Below are 24,002 nucleotides of genomic sequence, written 5' to 3' on the forward strand. Positions count from 1 at the left end.
TGAGTCACCTTATATGTCAGTATTTATGGTAGTGTTTTTCCCTTGTGCGCAGTAATAACTTCATAGGGACTGACAGCCCATCAGCAGAAACTGTGTTCTTATTCACAGCCGTGCTGCTGGAAGCTATTGCGGTGCACAGCAGTAACTTCAGCTAGCTCAGCTGTATTTCGCTAGGATTTTGTCTCCTCCTGAGTCTGGCAAAGCTCTAAGAAGAGAGGGACATAAAGCAAAGGTTGCAGGAAAACAGGAGTCGGTTTTACAAACAAGGCATTAGAAATCTACTACAGGTTGAAGGTCTCTAGTCTGGCACCCACAGGGCCATCTGTAGTCCGGCACCCAAGGGGCCCAACAGGTGCTGAACCAGAGAATTTGCCAAACCACTAGAGGTCAATATGGTCTAACAGCATTACCAACACTTCCTCTGCTCGCTGGGCTTTCAGAAGACATTTAGGGATCAATTAGAGCTAAACAACAGCACAGAACACTGAGAGCCAGGACTGGGGGTTGTAAACAAACTTTATGGGACCACAGGATACTTGACAACACCCATGATAAGTGGACATGTAGTTAACTAAAATCACGCCAGACCACGGATGTTGCTGGACCAGAAAGTGGCAAACTAGAGAGGTTCAACCTGTAATCTGAACGCTCACAATTTAGAAGGTCTCCTCCTTTCAAACCAATGGCCATCCCGCACATGCTCAGAACAGAGAGTAAATCACAGTTCTCCAAAAGACAAAAAGTGCCAAACATCTCCTGATTCACTCCAATAATCCTTCAACCTATGGCTCTTGGTATGATAGCTAGAAAGCAGGCAGGCGATGGCAGCTGCTTCTGTCTCACAGCAACTTTGTCCTTCCCCACATGTCTCTGTTAGGGATGTGAACGGGTACCCAGTTAACCGGTTGCTGGGTAAGCATTCCGATTAATGGGTGATGCTGATCGGGTAATGGGAGCAGCCCCCCGCCCGCAGTTCACCACAGACGGAGGGCTGCTCCAGCCTCACGTGAGCAGGGGTCAGAAGCAGCAGCTGGGGAGGACTGCCACTTCCATCCCTGTCCTCCCCACCCCACCCCGCCCCGGTGCGAGACTGCGGACTCCCAGCCTATGCGGGCTGGAAGCCAGCAGCCCAACATGGAGTTGGAAGCATCTGGGGGCAGCACAGGGGCCACTCCATCCCAGCTGTGGCAGGTGGGGGTGGGGATTGCTGCAACCCAGGAAGCTGGAACAGTCCCGTCCCCCCGCCTAGAAACATAGAATCCTAGAGCTGGAAGAGACCTCAGGAGGCCATCAAGTCCAGCCCCCTGCCCAAGGCAGGACCAACCCCAACTAAATCAACCCGGCCAGGGCCCTGTCAAGCCGAGACTTAAACACCTCTAGGAATGGAGATTCCACCACCTCGCTAGGTAACCCAATCCAGTGCTTCACCACCCTCCAACCCACACTGAATCATGTTAATTAGTCAGCATGTAATCAGTTAACTAATTAAGTGGGATTTTACATCTAGTCTCTCATCACATGTTTAGAGTGAGAGATCTGTGGGACTGTCACTTTACTATGTATTTTTACAGCCCCCAGCACGACGGGGCCCTGCCTGGGGTTTCTAAGCGCAACTGCGATTAATACATTATTAATAAAAATAAATACAAGTCCCATAGCTGGTGTTTCCTTATCCCACTTCCCCACATTTCCGTACCTCCGCACTCCAGCTCACATTCGTATTGGGTTCTGTCGTAAAGCTCCCTTTGTCAAGCCCGCCTCGCACCCTGTGCCGACCCACACACCCACGGTTGGTTTGGCCTCACAAAATCTCATCATCTGGGTTTAGGTTTTACAAAATCAAAACCTTGGAAGGGTCTGGAGTAGGCCTCAGTTTGGCCTGACTGCCAGGGAGCTCAGAACAGTGGCTGTGTATTCAACCCCCACCCAGTTTCCACAGAGATGGACCAAGCCTGGGTGGGGGCTAAGTTTTTCAATGTCTTGTCAATCTGGTTTTCAGTTGGCATCTCGAACCCAGATTCGGTTGTCTACTCCTGCTCCCTTTTGGTTCACACACCATCCTCCTCACCGGAATACCTGAGCATCGCCGGCGGTGCGCCTGCATCCTCTCTCAGGCGCACAGGAAATGTCAGTATTTGGCTTTCGGGCCTCAGTGGATGTGCTGTCTGAGCGGAAACAACTGAGTATCTCCTAGTCACTCTTCCTCTGTTTTTAGCTCATCAAAACAGCAGCCTGGCAGAGTGACTTGTTTCCGGTAATGAATAGCAAAAGAAATGTTGACGGAGCACATGCCGTGCGAGTGCTTCGCTTCAGCACTGCCGGGTTGATTGCTAACCACCCCCATGACACAAGATCCTAGAGAACAGTCTAGCCTGGGACTAACAAGCAGAGAACTCGTCAAGGTTCAGGCTACATTTGAGGTTTAATATCAACTAAGCTTCACGCCCAGCATTAATGGGGTACCTTTCAAAAGCCCTCAGAGAAGCACAGCAACAGGACAGGGGGAAAAAAGAACGGGGAACCATTTTTGGGTCGGGGGCCACTGACTCACAGAAAATTTAATTGGGGGCCACACACAAGTGAGAAAAAAATAAAATAAAATAAAATAACCCTCTCTGGTGTGGCCCCCGACTGAGGAGGAGAACGACACTCCCCACATTCCCCTCGCACGCCAGAGCCTAAAGGGGCCCCGGCTAGTAAATGTTATGTGCTCCAGCCCCAGGTTGGATGGTGGAGGAGGGGGGGTGTCTGAAGCACCCAGCGCAGGCTCCCCAATGCTGGGAGGGGAGCCCTGAGCCTCCGGAGCCGGATCCAGCCAAGTCAGGAGCCACATCTGTCCCTGGGCCTGGGTCGTCTGCCTCCCCACCCCTGAGTAACCCATTCCCCACCCCAGGATAGCATCTCTCTATACAGGCCCTGATTTATATGGTCCCTACAGGACATCACCCCCTGTGGAATCCTCAGAGATCTGAAATGTCTCAAGTAATAGGGATCCCACCCATTCACGTGGGCAAGAACTCTGCAGTCAGTTAATTTCATGATATTCACTTCTATCACCCCTCTCTTAAATTCACTTGATTGCTTCTTACCCCCCTATGGCATCCTAAGGGTCCATTTCTCTTCCACACACCAGAGAGTGCTTACCCACAGGAGCAGTCCCATGGTAAATGTTTAAAAACACAGGGGTTGCAGAGCCAATGCTGAAATAATGGGAGTTCATCCTTAGTGCACTTTCTCCTCCTTCCAATCTTAAAGGGATACTAAATCTGCACTAGTTAGGCCTCAGCTGAAGTACTGTGTCCAGTTCTGGGCGCCACATTTCAAGAAAGATGTGGAGAAATTGGAAAGGGTACAGAGAAGAGCGACAAGAATGATTAAAGGTCTAGAGAACATGACCTATGAAGCCAGGCTTCATGAACTGGGCTTGTTTAGTTTGGAAAAAAGAAGATTAAGGGGGGACATGATAGCGGTTTTCAAATATCTAAAAGGGTGTCACAAGGAGGAAGGAGAAAATTTGTTCCTCTTGGTTTCTGAGGACAGGACAAGGAGTAATGGGCTTAAAGTGCAGCAGGGGAGGTTTAGATTGGACATTAGGAAAAAATTCCTAACTGTCAGGGTGGTCAAATATTGGAATAAATTGCCAAGGGAGGTGGTGGAATCTCCCTCTCTGGAGATATTTAAGAACAGGTTAGATAGACATCTGTCAGGGATGGTGTAGGTGGAGCTTGGTCCTGCCTTGAGGGCGGGGGGCTGGACTCGATGACCTCTTGAGGTCCCTTCCAGTCCTATTATTCTATGATTCTATGATTCTATAAATCCCTAATATTCCCCACCCCTGCCCTCAACCTCTTCCCTCTGCAAGCCCTGTTTCCCCACCATGTGTCTGGTGCAGCACCAAACTAGATGGATCACCTGGGTTTTCTGCTTTGGGGTTATTTCTTAATGCATGCGCCATAGCCCTCAAGAAAGTCAGCACATTACATTAGTGACTTAGCTTTGTGCTCCCTCTGAAAATTGCTGGGCAGAGTGTATATAATGCACCACATGGACTGCTGATTATAAAATGTGCGAGTAAAGTTTTTTGGTGGTTTAGGGATTGTGGAGGGAGGGCTCAGAACAAAAACTTTAAAAAGTAGGACAGCCACCCTAGTTCCAGGCGCTTGGGAAGTTTACAGCAAACATTGCCCACTGCACCTTAGAAATGCTGAAGCTGGTGGGTAGGCGGAAGAATTACTTAATTTAGTACCCTACTGGCTGCGATGCAGTTAAAAAAGCCCAAAGGCTATCATAAAGCAATTTCCATTCTCTTCTCAGCCCATGCTTCCTGCTTGAGATATTTCCCATCAGGCAGTGCACAGTATTCTATGTCAGTGCTGTATAATAAATGGGCACGATCCCACAGTTTCTTCATTTTCTGTATTACAGGGTGCCTCGTTCGCAGTTTGGCTGGGATAGAGCTGATGGAATTGTGTGGAGGAGCTGCAGTCGCTGGGCCCGTTCAGTGAGGCATCGTTCATTTTTATTGTGCCAGGATGATTGCTACTCTGTGTTTGGGATGGAAGGGTTCACAATTAAAGAAGAAGTACTTCTCTGCACTCCTGAGGGGTACATTCTCCCCCCATGGTAACTGCCCCACGGTAACAAGAAAAATCAGTCAGGGGCCACACAAAAATGAGAAGCAAAAAAAAATGGTTACATGGCCCCTGAGAGGCAGAAAGACACACTCCACATAACCCTCACAACACCCGGCCTTTTAAAAGAAAGGAGGTGGTTTGTTTCCTAACGAGCTGGAAGAAGAGATTTTTACCTAAGCCTGGACTGTCCTTATTTACTGTTCTTTCAATTATTTTGGCATCCTGTTGTTTTAAAGTCTCCTCAGATTGCGTTCTTCAAATTCGGATTAATCTGCTCAGACTCCCATAGTCTGCCGATGTTGTAATGCGCGACAAACGGTACATGGAAATAAAAAGCCAAGCTAGAGATGAAACAATCCATGAAAAGAACTTTGTGCCTGCTTTGGAGGCAAGAGTAGTTTGGAGCGGAGGATTTGTGTGTGGTCTATTTGATGGGGAGGTTGTTTTACTGCCAGAGCTCATTCCAGGCTTGAATGGAGGTCACCAATTTTTGATGCCTCATTCAAAGAATCCTGCTTCCTGTCTGCCCAGGAGAATGACATCCCAGCAGAAATGTGAACAGACTGTTGTTATAATATAGATTGGTTAAGAAGTGTGCTGTGCCTTTCACATAAGAGTAGGGGTCCAATTACAGTGGAGAAAATATCTTTTCTTAAGACGCATGCTGAATATGATAAGGACAGTGATTATAAAGCTCTCGAGAACGAGAACTGTGCTCGCACAATGAGGGCCGGTCCCTCTGGAGGGAGCAAAAGCAGCTGATCTGATCACGCAGACCCCACAGACGGATATAATCAAGGATCCCATGGATGGATGTCGGATGAATCTATTAAGCAAATGAAGTACACAAGGGCCTGCCTCGTTTGTGCAAACAGTGCCTGTCAGTGCTCAAGCAACTCAGGCAATTAGGCCCTGAGACGACTGCCACCACCCATTTGTGCCTGCAGTTCTGCCCAGAGAGTTTGCACAAGCACAGCACTTACGTGCAACATTTAGGCACGGACTAGCCCAGTGGTTTTCAAACTATGGGCCGCAACCCAGTACCGGGTGGTGGAAGGTCAAGAACTGCTTGCGTTGCTGCAGAGTGATCAGAAGGGGGGTTAAGGCCTGCCTGTCCTGGCACCGCAGACTGTGCTGCTCCCCAGAAGTAGCCAGAAGCAGGCCTGGTTCCTAAGTGGGGGATGGGGCACACAAGGCTCCATGCACTGCCCCTGCCTCAAGCACTAGCTTCGCACTCCTACCGGCTGCTTCTGGGGTGCAGCATGGTCTGTGGTGCCAGGAGAGGCAGGAAGCTGCCTTAGCGCCCCCGCTGCACCGCTGACTGGGAGCTGCTCCTCCTGCCCCAGCCCTGCCCCACCCCCAAATCCAGAGCTCCCTCCTACACCCCAAAGCTTTTATCCTCAGCCCCACTCTGGAGCCCACGCTCTAGTCCCATGATGTTGGGTTGTGGGCATCAACCGTTTTCTTCAATTGGGTCGTGAGAGGAAAAAAAAGTTTGAAAACCACTAGCATCCCTAACTGGTGTAAAAATATGGATCAAGTCAGGGAGGAATCACAGGAGCAGCTGGTTACAAGTATAATGAAAGGTACAAAGATGGCAACGGATGGTAAACAAATGACTTCCACTTTAAAAAGAATTGTAATGTGGAATGTGGAATGGGCTAACTCTGGCTGTAAGAGAGCTATTTGCTGTCCTGAGTGACTTATGACTCCCTCAAGAACAGAACTATGAGGGTTTGAATGAAATTCATAAAAAAGGCCTATGCTCCCTGGACTAACTTCCTAGCTTAATTAACTGGGGCGCTGGGTACTAGATTTTGTCCCCCCCCCCCCCCCAGGCTCTGGAATTGGGTCAAAATGAGGGGGTCAGTGCATGGGAGGGGGCTGTCGGGTAACAGGCTTGGAGTGTGGGGTCTGGGTGGGAGGGAGGGTGCAAGAGCTTCAGGGGCAGGATGCAGGCAAGCCGGGGGCCGGCTCCAGCTCGCAGGCTGTGTTCTCTCCACCCTTGTTTAAAAGAATTGAAGTTGTAGAAGTGGAAGATTTAACAACATTGGGTAGAGCCAGGTAAAGGGCTGGCAAGACCCCCCTAATATGCAATGCCCCTCTTTGCCAATCAGTGGTACCTTGATTTAGGGAGACCAGCTGTCCTGCTTTTAAAGGGACAGTCCTGTATTGAAGCCCTCTTGCAGAAATCACAACTTTTTCTAAAAAAGAGGCAAATGTTTTTCATATTTTCTGCCTCCTCACCATCAGCACTGGTGGGTCCTACTGCTGCCAGATCCCCTGTTCGCCGGCCTCGGCCTCCTTCCCCCCAACCCGATCCCATTCTGAGGCAGCACTCCCTGCAAGCTGGGGTGGTGGAGAGCATGGGTGGGCATAGGGAGATGTTATCACGCTGGGAGGGGTGGCAAGTGCTTTGGAGGATAGGGTCATCATTCAAAACGATCTAGACAAACTAGAGAAATGGTCTGAGGTCAACAGGATGAAATTCAACAAGGACAAAGGCAAAGTACTCCAGTGCTCCCCCTGCCCCCACCAGGGGAAAAATGTCCTCAAACCAGCCTTCCATCCAAGAAAAACAGAAAATTCCAGACATTTTATATTTCGGTATTGTCTGGGGTTTTTTACCAGACAGAAGAAGCAATTACCAGACTGTTGGGGTGAAAACCGGACACCTGGCAACCCTATGTGGGGGTCATAGTAAACCACAAGCTAAATAGCGTCAACTGGGATACATTAACAGTAGCGCTGCAAGCAAAATGCGAGAATTATTCCGCTCTACTCTGCATTGATTAGGTCTAAAGTGGAGTACTGTGTCCAGTTCTGGGTGTCTCAGTTCAGGAAAGATGTGGACAAATTAGAAAGGGTCCACAGAAGAGCAACAAAAAAGACTATAGGTCCAAAAACATGATCTATGAGGGAAGACTGAAAGAACTTGGTTTGTTTAATCTGGAAATGAGAAGACCGAGAAGGGACATGATAACAGCTTTCAGGTACCTTAAAAGGTGTTACAGGGAGAAGGGAGAAAAAATATTCTCCTTAGCTACTGATGACAGGACAGGAAGCAATGGGCTTAAATTGCAGCAAGGGAGGTTTAGGTTGGACATTAGGAAAAACTTCCTGCCTGTCAGGGTGGTTAAACCCTGGAATAAATTGCCTAGGGAGGTTGTGGAATCTCCATCACTGGAGATATTTAAGAGCAGATTAGACAGGCATCTATCAGGGATAGTCTAGATCAGGGGTCTCCAAACTACGGCCCGCGGGCCGGATGCGGCCCACGAGGCCCTCTCATCCGGCCCGTGGAGACCTTTTTGTCTACGGAAAAAAAATTACGGAAATTTACGTGTATCCTGCCAAGATCAGCCGCCGCTTACGTGGACGTTATGTTTTTACCGAATTAAAATAGAGGCACGCAGTAGTGCGTTATGTTTTCCAACCGATCATTACATTGCAAAACCTTATTCGCTGCTTACTTTTTCTACTTCCGTTCACAGTCAGTTGCCCAGATGAACTGCAGCTGGAAGTCATTGAGTTGCAAGCAAATGACCTCCTTAGGGACAAGTTCAAAATAGGACTGGTGGGTTTTTACCAGTTTTTGCCCAAGGAAGACTTTCCTAATGTCAAAACTTTTGCATCAAAGTACCTTTCAATCTTTGGAACAACATACCTGTGTGAACAAACATTTTCAAGAATGAAATACGTGAAGAACAATTTGAGAACAAACTTGTCCGATGATAATCTCAGGTCACTGTTGATGTTAGGGACAACAAATCTAAAGCCAGAAATGTCTGCTATTTTGGCATCCAGGAAACAATTTCACCATTCACACTAATACAGGTGTTCATGTGTAGTGTATCAATGTGTTATTAAATAATAACTGAATAAAATAATATTAAATAAATAATTAAAAACAACATCCATGTTTTGATTGTTTTTTATTTGGGCCTCAAGTGTGTAGTCGGCCCCCGAACTGCTGTTTGATAGTTAATGCGGCCCTCGGGCTGAAAAGTTTGGAGACCCCTGGTCTAGATGGTGCTTCATCCTGCTGTGAGTGCAGGGACTAGACTTGATGACCTCTGGAGGTTCCTTCCAGTTCTAGTAGCCTCTGAACCCTCAGGCTATGCCTGATCTGGCAGCTTTCCCAAACATTACAGGCTAATGGGGCAAACACTACAGATAATGGGTAAGTAAGTAAATAAATAAATAAATGCATAAAAGAAGTGGGAACAGCAAGGCACACATGCGGAGTGCTCTGCTCTGCATGGGGCTCCGTTTCACCGGAAGGCTGCTACCAAGAAGGAATGACTTAGACACACTTAGACCAATAGGTGGATGACTGGAGCTGTCCAGACATTGAAACTCCTGAAGCGTAATTTGATCCATTTTTTTTATTCTGTTTGGTCATATACATCAGAAATACCTTGCCACTGTATTTAGTACTAAAGTCCAGCCGGCTCCCCATGCGTATCGGCTCCCACGGAGCTGCCTCCACCCACTTATCAGAGGCAGCAGGGGGGCAGATGGGAGCGGAGCTTGTGGGGAGCCGGCCTAAAAAGCCAGCTTCCCACATGCGCTGGCTCCCACCTTCCCCATCCCCCACGTGTAAACACGGAACCACTAAAAAATCCAGCGGTTACACATTTACACAAATCCTCAATACTGAACACCCCTAGTTTCAACAGCCAAAGGTGGGATGTGAAAGATTAACTAGTTAACTGGTAAGAATCACCCTAAACAGGGCAGGAGGCTGCTCCAGATCTGTGGGGCCCACTGCGGACAGGGGCTGTTCCAGTGTTCAGAACAGCTTCTGTCTGCAGCAGGCCCAGGCATCCCGCGGGAAGGGGCTGCACCAACATCTGGAGGGACCGCTCCAGCACAGGGGTGGGCGGGGTAGACGACTCCAGCCCAGTCAGCCTGGAGCACCCCCCCACACACCCTTTTTAATTGGTTAACCAGTTAAACAATATTTTTAACCGATTAACCAATTAAATCGGATTTTGCAACCCTAATTCACAGGTGCATGATGGGTATATGAGGGTCTGATACAAAGTCTAATGAAGCCAATGGAAAGTCTCCGCTGGGTTTGTCTCATGCACTGACAATGCGCCAATCTTCACAACAGTAACGGCATCATTGACTCATACAACTCTTCAGTCTTACAACCGATCTTCGACTCCCCCTCCTGCCCCTCTACTTACTGCTGTAGCTGCTAGTTTATGCCGGCACGAGGATGCACAGGGCGTTCACTGCTGACAGTTGCTAACAAGAGTAGTTTCCTCCTGAAGCTGTCACTCAGTACACTAGACTTGGCAGACAGCAGCAGCTGCTGCTGCAACCGTGAAGAGAGGATCTGAGAAGTCAAAGGGCACTTTTGAAGACAGGTGACTTAAGAGTGGGGTCAGGGATGGGAAGGAAGAAACAACAGAAGAGTGATGACATGGGGAAAGTAAGAGACTTGGAGAGACAGGGCAAACACAATCAGTGCCTTTATGCTTTAAGGCAGAATCTACTCATTTAAGTTATATAATTTATTATTATATGGCAGGATATGCACCAAGATATACAAAAACTACGTCTAATGACTATGGCAGAGCTCTGGCTGTGCCCATGGGTCCTGTGCTTCTGGCGGAAAGTGTTTGCCTCAGAGATTCGCTGTGACCCTCCACATGGCTTCTTCTTTTTCTAGAGGCGGGGTCACAACCTACTGAGCCATACTCATCACAGGCTAGTCCGTAGTAGGGGGCGAATACTCCTCGAGAGTCCTACCCAGGAACAGACTCTGTAGTGGCGTGGGGTGGGCTTGGGGGGAACCCAGGCCCACGCACTGCTCCAGGTTCCAGCCCAGGGGCCCTCAGGAAGTGGCAAAAGATTGGGGTTTGTTCTACTCCCCACCTGGCAGCTTCTTCCCTGGGCCACTTCCCCAAACGATCCCTCCCAGGACCTTTTCTCTGGTACCTGAGCAAGTCTGGCTTGCTCCTCCCTGGCACTCTGCCTGACTTGCAGCCTCAGCTCTCACCCAGTCTCCTCTCACTCTCAGATCTTGGGCTCCTCCCCTCCTCCAAACTCTAGCCTGATTCCCTTGGCTCTGAAAGTCTCCTAACTGGCTCCAAGTTTTCCCAACTGGCCTGCTTGTCCAGCCTGATTCTGGAAAGTTCCTGCTGGTTCTAGGCCTGCCTCTGCCACTTTACCCAGGCTACAAAGACCTATTTAATCTAGGGCTAATGCACCTCTCTTCAAGTACTCTCCTGTGGCCTTCTGGCAGACCCTGTCACACTACCTATAAAAATATTAAGGTTGAAAAATCAAGTGCTGAAAAGTTAGGGGCTGAGTTACACCAGGAAAAGGGTGGTTAGATGGGACCAGGGCTCTCCATGTTGCCCAGGTAATTGGCTCCCTGCCCCACACCTCTTCCCCATGGTCCTTGGCCACAGCGCCAGAAGGGATCCGCCAGCCAGCAGCCTATCATACCAGAGGGGCACTTCTGGGGGCAAAGCCCTGAACCCTCCCTCCCAGAGGAGCCAGGTACCACGGTCTTGGCCCACCTGGAGGAGCTGGGAGAGGTGCAGCTGCAGCGCCATCCTCAATGCTGTGGGCAGCCCAAGTGAGCCCCCCAGGTCTCCCAGTCCCCTGCCCGGAACCCCTCCCCCCCCATCTCCCACTCCCCTGCCCTGACTCCTGAACCTCACACTACCTGCCCTGAGCCCCCACCCTCTGTCCTGACTCTTCCACCCCCACACCACCAGCCCCCTACCCTGAAGGATGTGAGCAATGCCAGGTAAGTCTTCTAGTAATACATATTGGATAACACAATCCAAACTATACCTACAAAATGACAAGGTCTAAATTAGCTGTTATCACTAAAGAAAGAGACCTTGGAGTCATGGTAGAGAGTTCTGCGAAAACATCTGTTCAATGTGCAGTGGCAGTCAAAGAAGCAAACAGAATGAGAAGAACAAGTAGGAAATATAGACAATGTGACCAAAATATCATAAATTCATAGCTCGCCCACCTGTTCAACTTAGATAAGAGATGATTAAAGCAGGGAATGGCAGAAGTTCATAAAATCATGCATAGTGTGGAAAAAGTGAATACGGAATTGTTATTTACCCCTTCTCGCAACATAAGAACCAGGAGCACCCAGAGAAATGAATAGGCAGCAAGTCTGAAACAAACAAAAGGAAGCACTTCTTCACACGACGTGGAACACGTTGCCAGGGGATGTGGTGAAGGCCAAAAGTACAACTGGATCGAAGAGGGAATTAGATAAGTTCATGGAGGACAGCTCCATCCATGGCTATTACCCAAGACAGTCAAAGACACAACTCTGGGGGGGGTCTAAATTTGGCATGTGTCCACAGAGCCTAATTTCGAAATAAGGTGCTATTCCGAAATGTTCCTCAATCCTTGTGCAATGAGGTTTACAGGGATGTTGGAATAGTGAGCCCACTGTATTTTGATATAACGGGCTTGCTCTTCCGACGCAGAATTGCTATTTCAGGATACCGGGGGTATCCTGAAATAGCTCCGCTGTGTAGACGTAGCCTAAGCATTCCCTAAACCTTTGACTGCCAAAAGCTGTACACATGATAGAGCTCTCAGTAACTGTCCTATTCTGTTCATTCCTATGAAGCATCTGGCACCGGCCACCCTCAGACAATAGGATACTAGATACCACATCCTATGGACAGATTAGAGACAGCAAGATAGAGGCACTTGAAGAAATATATGAAATGGGTAAAATGGAAAGACAGCCTCATGCCAGAGTACCAGCCACCCACACAACCTCTGTGTGGAGAACCAGTTCAAGGCCTACGCACCCAGGAAAAGCCTACGGTGGTACTAAGTGGGCCTTCAATTCAGCATTATTAGGCCACGTTCCGCTGAGGTGAGACTCTGACAGAAGAAGCACAGGGCACGAGAGAAATCATCTGAGGAAAATGATAGCTACAACGGGACTGGCTTTCAGTGGGTGCAGACATGGACATGGTTTTGCACATGAAAATTCTTTCCCCTGCACACTGGACTGCTAGTGCACAAACATGCATGTACAAAAAATGGTGTGTTTTACAAGCGGAGGCCAGGGTGGGAAAATTAGGTCCAGTCTATGTACTGCAGACAGGCCACCGATTGTGTTTGCCTGGGGAGGGTGTCAAAAAAAAACTAGTCACAATATGGAGACGAAGTGGTTTTGTCCCCAAACTGACACACTTGGGACAACTGTGCATGCCCAGAAGAAAGGAGACCCGTTGGGATGAGACTGCCTCTAACTTGAACTCCTGTGGTGAGCTAAATGTCAGCGGTGAAAACTGATCACCAGCGCTCTCCAAGAAGGCGTTCAGAGGATCTGACCTCTTGAAGCCAAAGTATCAGCCACCCACACAATGTCAGGCGAACACCAGCACACTGCTGTGGGTTGCCAAATCCCATAATTCATCTCTGAAAGAAAACAAGGTCCAACAAGAATATGCAGAGCTAGCACTGGCTGTGCCCCTTCAATGCCTTTTCAGCTGGAGGAGTGGAACAGAAAATAATGGGACAAGGACAAAGCAGCTCATTCCCAACTGTTATGTAGCAGCTGGGCCATAACTATTTTCCTTTTACAGAATCAGCCACAGTGCTGCTTTAACTACATTTTTTAACGGAATTTCCTTTGTGTGTCATCATACATCAAAGTGTGATGTCAAGGAGGTGAAAGTCAAGGAAAAACAAAATAAAACAAAACAAAAACACCTGCACACGCAAACAATCATATCTTGCCCATGGATCTCAATGAACAATAGTTTGCTTCATGGCTGATGTCAGACTCCAAGGTGTGGCTCTCCCAATGTATATGTCGCAGAGTTACCTAGGCAAATGCACTGATCTGCATTTATTGAAATCTATCTATATGTTTTAGAAATGTCCGTCTGTCTGTCTGTTCGTCCGCCCGTGACTCCATTTGTCAAGAATGCCTCCTAAATGGTAAGAGAGCTAGGACCACCAAATTTGGTAGGCAGCTTCCTCTTACCCTAACTTAAAGCAAAGTCAGTGTTTGGTTGTGCCAGGAAAATGGGATGTGCCTGGAATGGGATTGCTTTCATCACATTGACAGAGAGGGGACTAATCGGAGGGAGCGCTATACTGCAGAATGACCACAGGGGACAGTCTCATCAGCAAGATGTTGGCCAGCTGGGGGTCAGGGCTTGCCATCTTGCCAGCCATTGGACCAGGTAAGTGGTCCCCCTGCTCCACACCTCTCCTCCCCGGCCTTTGGCCACAGCGCCTGATGGGTTGGAGGGCCCCACTAGCCACAGGCCCTGCTGCTTTGGCCCCCCTAATACCACTCCTAGGGCCAAGTACTGCAGCAACACCTCCCAAGAGACACTGGGACAGCTGAAAACCATGGCCTGGTCCCCCCAGGAAATGTTGGGGCAGCCAAAAACCACGGCCCGGTCCCTCCGAGGAGCCCCTGGGGGGCTGGCATGCTGTCCAGCAGGGGAAGCTGGATAGACCCCCACACCCACACCAGGAATCATCAACTGGGGAGGCTGGGTAGCACAGACCAAGTCCCCAGAGAGGATATCCCAGCCTTGTCCCACCACGAGAAACCACCAACGGAGGGCCAGGCAGCCCCGCCCCCTTATAGGAGGCACCAGGTGGGAGAATGGGGCCAGGCAGGCTGGCCAGCCACGGAGGCCACCCAGACCCCCAGTCCAGGAACTGCCAGCAGGGGGGCTGGGCAGTGAAGACCTCGTCCCCTAGAAGGAGCCACCTGCCTGCCCCCCAAGAGGAGCCACCAGGACAGTACAACCCCAGCTCCCTTGGAGGAGCCACAGCTGTAGCAGCACCACCCTTGCCACCACTGGAGCCCCAGTAAGCCCCCACCACTCACACCTCCCACCCCGTGCCCTTAGCCCCCCCCCCCACCTCTCAGCCCCCTGCCCTGACTGCTGCATCCCCTCAACCCCATACTGTCAGCCCCGACAAGGACCCAGACAACACTGGGCAAATCCTCTAGTTACCTCATTTCAGAAGAGTGCCTCTTCCAGTGTAGGAATGAAATGTGTTGTGACATTTCGACCCAAGGAGACAAAGTTTGAGAGTCTAATCACAGACACAAACACACCTGCCTTCATGTCAACGGGTGAAGTGCTTACCGCCTGGACTCTGGCCTATAAAAACTCCCCAGTGGCACCTGGTGTCAAATACTGCACGTGTGCATCGCCAGTAGAGTTCATTCCTGCACAGAAGGCCTGTGCAACACTGACGCCCCCAAAACAGGGTTCAACTGAGAGGTGCGGGGAGAGCTGCAAGGTTTGGGGCATTGCACTGGGAGTGAGAAGACCTGGATTCTGAGCCCAGCTCGGCCTCTGAGCTGCTGTGTGTCCTTTCACCTGTCTGCCTTTACCTCTCTCTCACTCTTCACCTGCAAGACTGTATCTCACTACAGGTTGCATCTCTCTAGTTCAGTACATTTGGGACCAGGCTGGTGCCGAACCAGAGAATTTACCAAACCACAGAAGGTTAATATTGTCTAGTACAGTGATTCCCAACCTTTTCCCCATGGAGGAACCCCTAAAATAATTTTTCATATCCCGAGGAACCCCTACCTATGAAAACGTTTGCTTGGCCAGAAAAAGTTGACAGCAGGGAGTACAATTCAATTACTGCTAAATTATTGCCAAGAAAATTTATTTGTAAAGAGCAGTTATATATATATATATATATATATATATATATATATATATATATATATATATATATATAAGCTTACATTGTAAGAAAAAAAATTATTTATTTATTCCGCGATTTCTTGCGGCACCCCTGATGATGGTTCCGCAGAACCCTGATTGGGAAACACTGGTCTAGTAGCATTATCAACACTTCCACTGCTTGCTGGGCTCGTAGAAGACATTGAAGGGTAAATTAGAGCTAAACAACAGCATAGGACTCTGAGAGCCAGAACTGTAAATAAACTTTATGAAATTATGGGAAACTTGGCCACACCCATGCTAAGTGGACATCCAGCTAACTGAAATCATGACAGACCATGGATGGTGCCAGACCAGAGATCGCCGGACTAGAGAGGTTCAACCTGTATATGCATGTATGGCCGCTAGCCGAATGGGGCTCTAATGTCATTTAGACCGTCTACGCCAGTAGTGGGCAACCTGCAGTCCATGGGCCGTAGGATACCCATCGGGGTTCTATATGTGGCTTGCAAGACATTTTGCAAGTTTCCGTCCACATAATTTTTCCTACTGGAATTACTAAAGCGACATGCGCATAAAGCCAGAGCACGTGAAAGGAGCTGCGTACTGATTGCACACAATATCGACTGTGAGAGCCCTGCGCTCCTGCTGCATGCAAGCACAGCGCTGCAACGGTTTCATCGGCCCACTCCGCCAATTCTAGATACACAAGCGCAGGAAGCAAACCTACCCCATCCAGGGAGACTATCTTAGTTATGACATTCCTGCAGCCCACTGAGATGAAGGAGGGCCACTCATGTGGCCCGCTCACTAGTCTAAGTTGCCATTGCTGCTCTAGGCACTAGTGTAATATCTATAAATAATTATAAAAACAAATGGGACTTAACAGGTCCATAGGCTTCCATTCATCTACATGTGCATTACGTCCTTCCTTTCTGTAGACAGTAAATCTGCAACGTGGCAGGACTGTCTGACACATGTGGCCCAAGAGACTAAAATGCTAGACAGCTTCCCCGTACTGCGTAATAAGTGTCTGAAGCATCATGACACGTAGGCCGTTGGAGGGTCACCGCTCCAGCACTGAATACGGAATAAGCTTAGGTCGCCTTTTCCTGATCCATGCTTGAGGGGAAACGGCTGTGGGGCAGAACTGTTACCAGACAAAGTCTCTGAAGGCCCAGAATGCCTGGAAGTATTCTCGAGAGAGAGGGGGATGAGTGGGAAAAGTTCCGGGGAGGCATCACGTGCTTTTGAAAATAAACACATTACATCGAGGTGATGTAAAGTTTGTAGCTGCATGAATAGGGATGATCCCACTACTCCCTCTTGAGCAGCAAGTGATCCTATTCCGCTTTGTTTCGGAGAGGGGCCCTGAGGCGATAAATTCAGGATAGCATGTCTGTCTGGATTAATCACACAGGGCAGGAGGCAGATAGGTTAGCTCCAGTAACCCCTTTGTACAAACCCAGATTTTTCACCATGTCTCAATTTAATTTCCATCCCATTCCATTTAGTCACACCTACCCAGACCCCTCACGCTGGCTAATACAGCTACCGAGCCAGCCCCTAGGAACTGATTTAGTATATTTCATAATCATGGCTCTCCCAGATAAGGCCTCGCGCGCAAACACAAGACTCGGTCACAAAATACAAGCTGGATTTTCAGAGGTGCACTTACAACCCCAAGGGAAGCCTACCAGGGCCAAAGTAGGCAGCTCCGAACATTGAGTAACACAGATTCTAAGTGTGGGCCAAATGGAGAAATTGAGATCTATTGGCGTGATTTGCCTCTCAGTCAGTTACAATCACTCAGGGAGAAACCTTGGCCCCGCTGCAGTGAACAGCCCCACTTCCATGGACTTCAATGAAGCCCAAATTTCTTCCTCCTAAGTTTGCTCAGCAATAAGCTCTCCCTGAAATGCTTTCCCTTACAAAATGGCTGAGCACTTGAATGCACTTCCCAATGCTTTTTGGTACGCTCGTCATCACACAGAAGGAAAAATACTTCACGGGTCAGGAGGCGGCAAACCCTCATTCTACACAAGGCAAAAATCTGCCACATCCAAAGGAAAGGCCAGACACCTGCCTCCGCTGTACATCAGGGTTGGCGAAGCGCATGGTGGGGACCATGGAAACTCCCAGACGGAAGGGAGTTGCAGAAACACAGCAGCCCATCCTACTGCTTGGCAGTCCCGTTCTACGGCCACAAACAACAGGAGTGGATCCGTGCTACATGTGTGTTTCTTCCCACTGATCCACATTTGTGGAATACAAACACTGTTAAAAAGAGGCCTTTACAGCCGTCTGCCTTGGGACTGCTCCTTTGTCTACCGCTCTCTCTCACTGCTGCCAGGAATCAGACATTTCATCCCAACGTGAGCGGCTCTCCATAAATACCTTCCAGTCCACCGCCCAAAAGGTGGCCAGGCACAGATCATTCACAGGTAGGGACAGAGGGAGGGGGAAAGGAGACACTGAACAGTGAGGGAGACAGATTCGTTTGCCTCGCTGCTCCCAGCATTGAATCCAGCAGGGCCAAACCCCAAAACAAAACACGACACCTCCCCCCACATCTCACACTGTTCTCTCTAAACCAGAACCCAGGGATGCACAGCACCTTGTGATCAGCCAGAGGTGGCACCAAGCACCCAGCTACACAGGCAAGGGAGCCAGGCAAGGGCATTCACCCAGCACTGCAGCTGGCTGGGTCAGGGCTGGAAATGGGAAGCATCTGCTCTAAGACATCCCGGGGTCCACTGGGGCATGGCAGCTCGGCCGGTCGATTTAGGTGGCTTTTCCCCCCTTTCCTTCCTAACGATTGCACGGGGAATGGGGGCCAGCCAGCCCGCCAGGCAGGGCGCACAAGGCAGCCAGTGTTCTCCAGCTGCAACATGCAGACACTCCGGCGTGAAAACACACGGAGCTGCAAACCTGCCACCCTGCAGCGCACCCCTCCTCCTGCGCTCACCGGGGCGCGCCCGCTCCCTGCGCCCGGGCCTCCTTCCTTCCATCTAGGCGGGCGCTTCCCGGGGAAGGCGCTGCCCTGCAGCCGCTCCCACCCAGGCTGCCCCCGGCCTGCCCCCTTGCCCGGGGCTCCCCAGCCCCCCGCTACTCACACGTAGGCGTGGTAAATGAAAGCCCAGCCGCGGGGCCTCTCCAGCACGTTGTAGAGGAAATTCTGCAGCTTGCGGTAGAAGGCGTTCCGCTTGGGGGGCTTCCCCGTGCCGGAGACCCCCGAGCGGGGCTTGCTGAGGATGCTGCCCCGCTTGGTGCCCTCCGAGCCGGCGATCAGCAGCGCCCCATCCCGGTTGGAATCCGGGGCGCCCGGGTCCAGCCCCACGAAGCCCACTTTCAGCTTCTTCTCGCCCGCCGCCCCCGGGTACACGCCGCCGTTGCGGGATTTCTGCACCATCCTCGCCCCGGCTGGGCTGGGGCCCGATCCCGGCGGGCGCTCAGAGGGGGCGCGGGGTGCAGGGCAGCAGCCCGCGGCCGGAGAGGCGCATGGCGGGGCCGGGCAGGGAAGGAAAAGCCGCAAGAGCGCTCTGCAGTGTGGCCAGCCCCCTCGCCGCCTGCCGGCTGCAGCTCCGCCCGCCCTGCCTCGCCGGGGTGGGGCTGGTTCCACAGCCCCCTCCCCCGGCGGCTTGCCGGGCATGCTCCAGCGGGGAAGCCCGCGGGGTCCCTGGGGACAGACGGGTTGGTGCACGGTGTGGCCCTCCTCCTCCCCCAGCTCTGCGGGGACAGCCCTTCCAAAGGCCCCCGGGGCAGATGGAAGCAAACGGTAGAGGTGTTGCAATATAACAGAGCTTCATTTGTGCCAGGGCTGAGCCCCAGCACCCCTGGGCCAGGCAGTTTGTGGCCCCGGCACCTCTGGGCTTGCTGCATCGGTTATAAAGAATTTAAAAATTGCATGTGCTCAGCCCCTCTTTCATTACAGATTAAGCAGTGGTTATGCCTTAACCCTGTCCCAAGGCGTATGCAACACTCCTGTCACCTCTGGGGAATGCTTCCCTGCCCCCCATCAGCCCTCAGCTATGACCCCCTCCAAAAATCTAACTAGACACACAAAAGGTAACAAGAAAACATTCTCCAACTGACAGGGTAGGCCCATTGCTCAGTGAAGAGGGAGAAACAACAAAGAAAACGTGGAAAGCAAATGACCCACTGGAAGGGAATAGTTTTGAAAAGTATCTGCCCAAACTATTGGGCAAATGTTTACAAATCCTACATTCACAACAGTTTGCAAATAATTTGTGAACCCGCCAGAAACACCTATACTCATTGTATGTTATTTGCCCTACCATTCACCGGGGCATTGTTTTGTGTGGTGTCGCCCAATGCCACACATACCTGAAGGCATCTGAACAACAGGGAGAGAGCCCTCGGCAATGCCACAAGCGAGAGACAAGGAGGCACGCAGCTGAGTGCTGCCAGCGGCCATTTTTCTTGCCTCACTGGGAGGAAGTTCAGGTGTGGGTGGAAGACAGAATTCCTTGTGAGAGAAGCTGCCCCAGAACAATGAGACTGGAAATGAGAACAATAGTTGGTAAGGGAAATGGAAAGGGCCTGCCTGCCATTTTGGATAAAGCCCCAATTTAATATTGAGCCACCCCTGCCTAACTCTCCCTTGGAATCTAAGGATGCTTCTATACCGCACCCTAAACTCGAAATAAGATACAAATTGTGTATCTTATTTCAAATCTATTTTGAAATTTGGCGCATCTAATTTCAAAATAACATGCTACTTCAAGACATCCCTTAACCCTCGTGGCATAAGGGTTACTGGCATGCCGAAACAGCATGCCTATTATTTTGAAAAATATTTTGAAATAATAGGCGTCTTGTATAGATGCGGAGTAGCTATTTTGGGATAGCTGGTATCCCGAAATAGCCATGCAATGTAGACGTACTCTAAGTACATCCCCAACTCCTTTCAGGACTTCTGATAGATTGTGTTCTGTGGTGCAGTGTCGACCCCCATAGTTCTGCAAATTGAGAGGTAGAATGATTTAGTGATTAGGATGTCAGGCAAGCCATGTGCTATTCTTGGCTCTGCCACCGACCTCTTCTGTGACCTTGAGCAAGTCACTTTTCTTCTGTTTCCCCTCTTGCTCTTGGTCTGTCCTGTCTGGTTAGCCCAGGAACTTTTTGGCCCAGGGACTCTCCATCTGCGTTTGCTCAGCACAATAGGGTCCTGATCTCTGCTGTTGCCCTTCAGTGTCCCTGCTATAATACAGAGAGTGATAAATCTGAGAAGAGCTATATCTGTGCAGAGCAGGGTCATTTCACAGAGCAATCCCACTTGAGCTAAGATTTTTTGCTGGGGGCGCAGAAGGCAAACTTGGTATGTGTAAGCAATGGGTATATCCCACAGTCCTTTGCTCTGCTCCAAGAACCTTAAGATCCACAAACAAGTAATCAGAAATATTAAATCAGACCCTTATTTTCAATGTTACGGATAGCTTTAAAAGGAATGGGAGAAAAGGAGGCAGGAGAGAAAAGGAGGAGGAGTTGCACTATATGTAAGAGAGCACTACGATTGCTCTGAACTCCAGTATAAAGAGGGAGAAAAACCTGTTGAGAGTCTATGGGTTAAGTTTAAAGGAGCAAACAACAGCATTGATGTTGTGGTTGGTGTTTGCTACAGGCCACCGAATCAGGTGGATGAGGTAGATGAGGCTTTCTTCGGACAACTGAGCGAAGCTTCCAGATCGCAGGCCCTGGTTCTCGTGGGGGACTTTAATCACCCTGACATCTGCTGGGAAACCTATACGGCAGTACACAGGCAATCCAGGAAGTTTTTGGAGAATGTTGGGGATAACTTTTTGACACAGGTGCTGAAGGATCCGACCAGGGGCCGTGCGCAGCTTGACCTTTTGCTCACAAACAGGGGGAACTAATAGGGGAAGTGGAGGTGGGTGACAACCTGGGAAGCAGTGATCATGAGATGGTAGATTTCAGGATCCTGACGAAAGGAAGAAAAGAGAGTAGTAAAATAGGGTATGTCTACACTACCCTCCTAGTTCGAACTAGGAGGGTAATGTAGGCATACCGCACTTGCAAATGAAGCCCGGGATTTGAATTTCCCGGGCTTCATTTGCATAAGCGGGGAGCCGCCATTTTTAAAACCCCGCTGGTTCGAACCCCGTGCAGCGCGGCTACACGGGGCTCGAACTAGGTAGTTCGGACTAGGATTCCTATTCCGAACTACCGGTACACCTCTGGGAGGCACTAACAGGAATATGGTGAGCAAGACATGAGAAGTCATTCTTCCGCTCTACTCTGTGCTGATTAGGCATCAATTGAAGTATTGTGTCCAGTTCTGGGCACCACATTTCAAGAAAGACGTGGATAAATTAGAGAAGGTCCAGAGAAGGGCAACAAAAATCATTAAAGGTCTAGAAACATGACCTATAAGGGAAGATTGAAAGAACTGAGCTTGTTTAGTTTAGAAAAGAGAAGACTGAGATGGGACATGATAGCAGGTTTCAAGTATCTACAAGAGTGTTACAAGGAGGAGGAGAAAAATTGTTCTGCGGGGCCTCTGATGACAGGACAAGAAGCAATGGGCTTAAATTTCAGCAAAGGAGGTTTAGGATGGACATTAGGAACAATTTCCTAACTGTCAGGGTGGCTAAACACTGGAATAAATTGCCTAGGGAAGTTGTGGAATCTCTATCACTGGAGATATTTAAGGGCAGGTTGGATAGACACCTATCAGGGATGATCTATCACGGTGCTTGGTCCTGCCATGAGGGCAGAGGACAGGACTTGATGACCTCTAAAGGTCCCTTCCAGTTCTAGTGTTCTATGATTCTAAGTGCCACTACATGGGACAGTGAACCACACCCAGAAGGTGGGTGGGTTATATAAACTCAAAGTGGAAAGATGGTCATATGTTGGGTGAATGTAAATATAAATGATGGGAAAGCTGGCCCCAGGGCAGCAGGATCTGTGATTCCTAAGCGTACATGAACACCCATACTTCATCATGTCGAAAGCAGAGACGTGGATGCAATTGCAAAAAGGTCATAGGATGAAGGAGAGAGGTAAGAATTAAAATGTCTGCATGTCACTGTAAATTATAAAGGAGTCTCCATGTAAATTACACTTAATTGTGTTAGAAGGAAATGGGCCTTCACTGATCAGCACAATTGACCGAACAAGTTTCAGTTGGATCAGAGATCCAGGCACAGTTTGTTGGACTGGGGACAGGAAGGGAGGAGATTAGAAACAAACTGGAAATCTGTGTTGGATGCAGGCAGGAGGCTAATGAAAGGTGCATTGCCATAGTCCCATGCATCTGAAACACCATTCTCAAAGTTCCTCACAGCTCATCCGGCACCTTAGGCACAACAGTAACTCTTTGGAAGGCAGAAGGACTGCAGCTCCAAGGAGTCATTTCCCCTGTAGAATTGAGCGGGCTCCACCAATTGGGTGTGATCCTCTCAAAGATGGAAATGTGCAAACTTGAGGGCTGTGTCTAGACTGGCCAGTTTTTCCGGAATATCACCTGCTTTTCCGGAAAAACTTGCCAGCTGTCTACACTGGCCGCTTGAATTTCCGCAAAAGTACTGACGATCTCATGTAAGATTGTCAGTGTTCTTGCGGAAATACTATGCTGCTCCCGTTCGGGCAAAAGTCCTTTTGCGCCGAACTTTTGCGCGAAAGGGCCAGTGTAGACAGCCCAGATTTGTCTGCCGCAAAAAAGCCCCGATTGCGAAAATGGCGATCGGGGCTTTTTTGCCGAAAAGCGCATCTAGATTGGCACGGACGCTTTTCCGCAAAAAGTGATTTTGCGGAAAAGTGTCCGTGCCAATCTAGACGCTCTTTTCCAAAAATGCTTTTAACGGGAAACTTTTCCGTTAAAAGCATTTCTGGAAAATCATGCCAGTCTAGACACAGCCAAGGGGGGAGAACGGGAAAGTCACCATAAACCCCTTAGTAATCAGTGACCGTCAGAAAGGAACTGGAGGCAGAGAAATGCCAAAAGCCTGGTTTTGACAGGCATCTTCAACCACAACATGAGCACAGATTCCCCTCCATACTGAAAATAAATGGAATAGTAGGGTACAGTAATATCTGCAGCTGACTATGCATTTTACTGCATGTTTAAAGGGATTTTGGCAATTAAAAAAATAGAGAGTAAGCTGTTTGGGTCAGGGACCATGACTTCTTATGGATATGTACAGCTCCGGGAACAATCAGGCCCTTATCCTTGTTTGGGGCCTGTGGGCACCACTGTAATAAAAACAGGCAAGGATTTTTAAAGGAATCTAGGGACATTAGAAGCCTGGGATAATGGTACTGATAAATAAATCAGCAGCAGCACTTCTGTCTAAGCCTGTTCTGTCTGCTACTGTTAGAAGTAACACCTTAGATGACTATAAATGAATGAATTTTCCTCAGTATCTCCCACCCCCTTGGCCATTTGTCAGCATTTTGTGTCGAGTCAGTTTCACGTTTCATCACATTTCATCTATTAATCAACAGTTGACAATTCAGGTTCCCTTGTTGTTTGGATGGATTACATGAAAACATGGCAGAGAAATAAAATTAATAGGAAATTGTGACTGTAAAACCTAAATATGAGCAGGGGACTCAGGGACAGATGTAGAAACTAAAACTATATGTACTTGAGTTATATATATCTATAGAAATATATAGATAGATAGATAGA

General features: G+C 49.3%; 1 protein-coding gene across 1 annotated transcript in view; it reads right to left on the reverse strand.

Moving 5' to 3' along the window:
- The window catches only part of KCNQ2 (potassium voltage-gated channel subfamily Q member 2), a 165,742-nt gene extending 146,838 nt beyond the window's left edge, over positions 1-18,904 (reverse strand). Inside the window, exon 1 of the mRNA XM_075901038.2 lies at positions 18,442-18,904. Within this exon, the coding sequence (XP_075757153.1) occupies positions 18,442-18,737 (296 nt within the window). The 5' untranslated portion in view covers positions 18,738-18,904. The remainder of the gene's footprint in view (positions 1-18,441) is intronic.
- Between the last annotated feature and the right edge of the window lie 5,098 nt (positions 18,905-24,002).

The sequence above is a fragment of the Pelodiscus sinensis genome, chromosome 17 (genome assembly GCF_052426305.1).
Source record: "Pelodiscus sinensis isolate ZL-2025 chromosome 17, ASM5242630v1, whole genome shotgun sequence".
NCBI classification, from domain to species: domain Eukaryota; kingdom Metazoa; phylum Chordata; order Testudines; family Trionychidae; genus Pelodiscus; species Pelodiscus sinensis.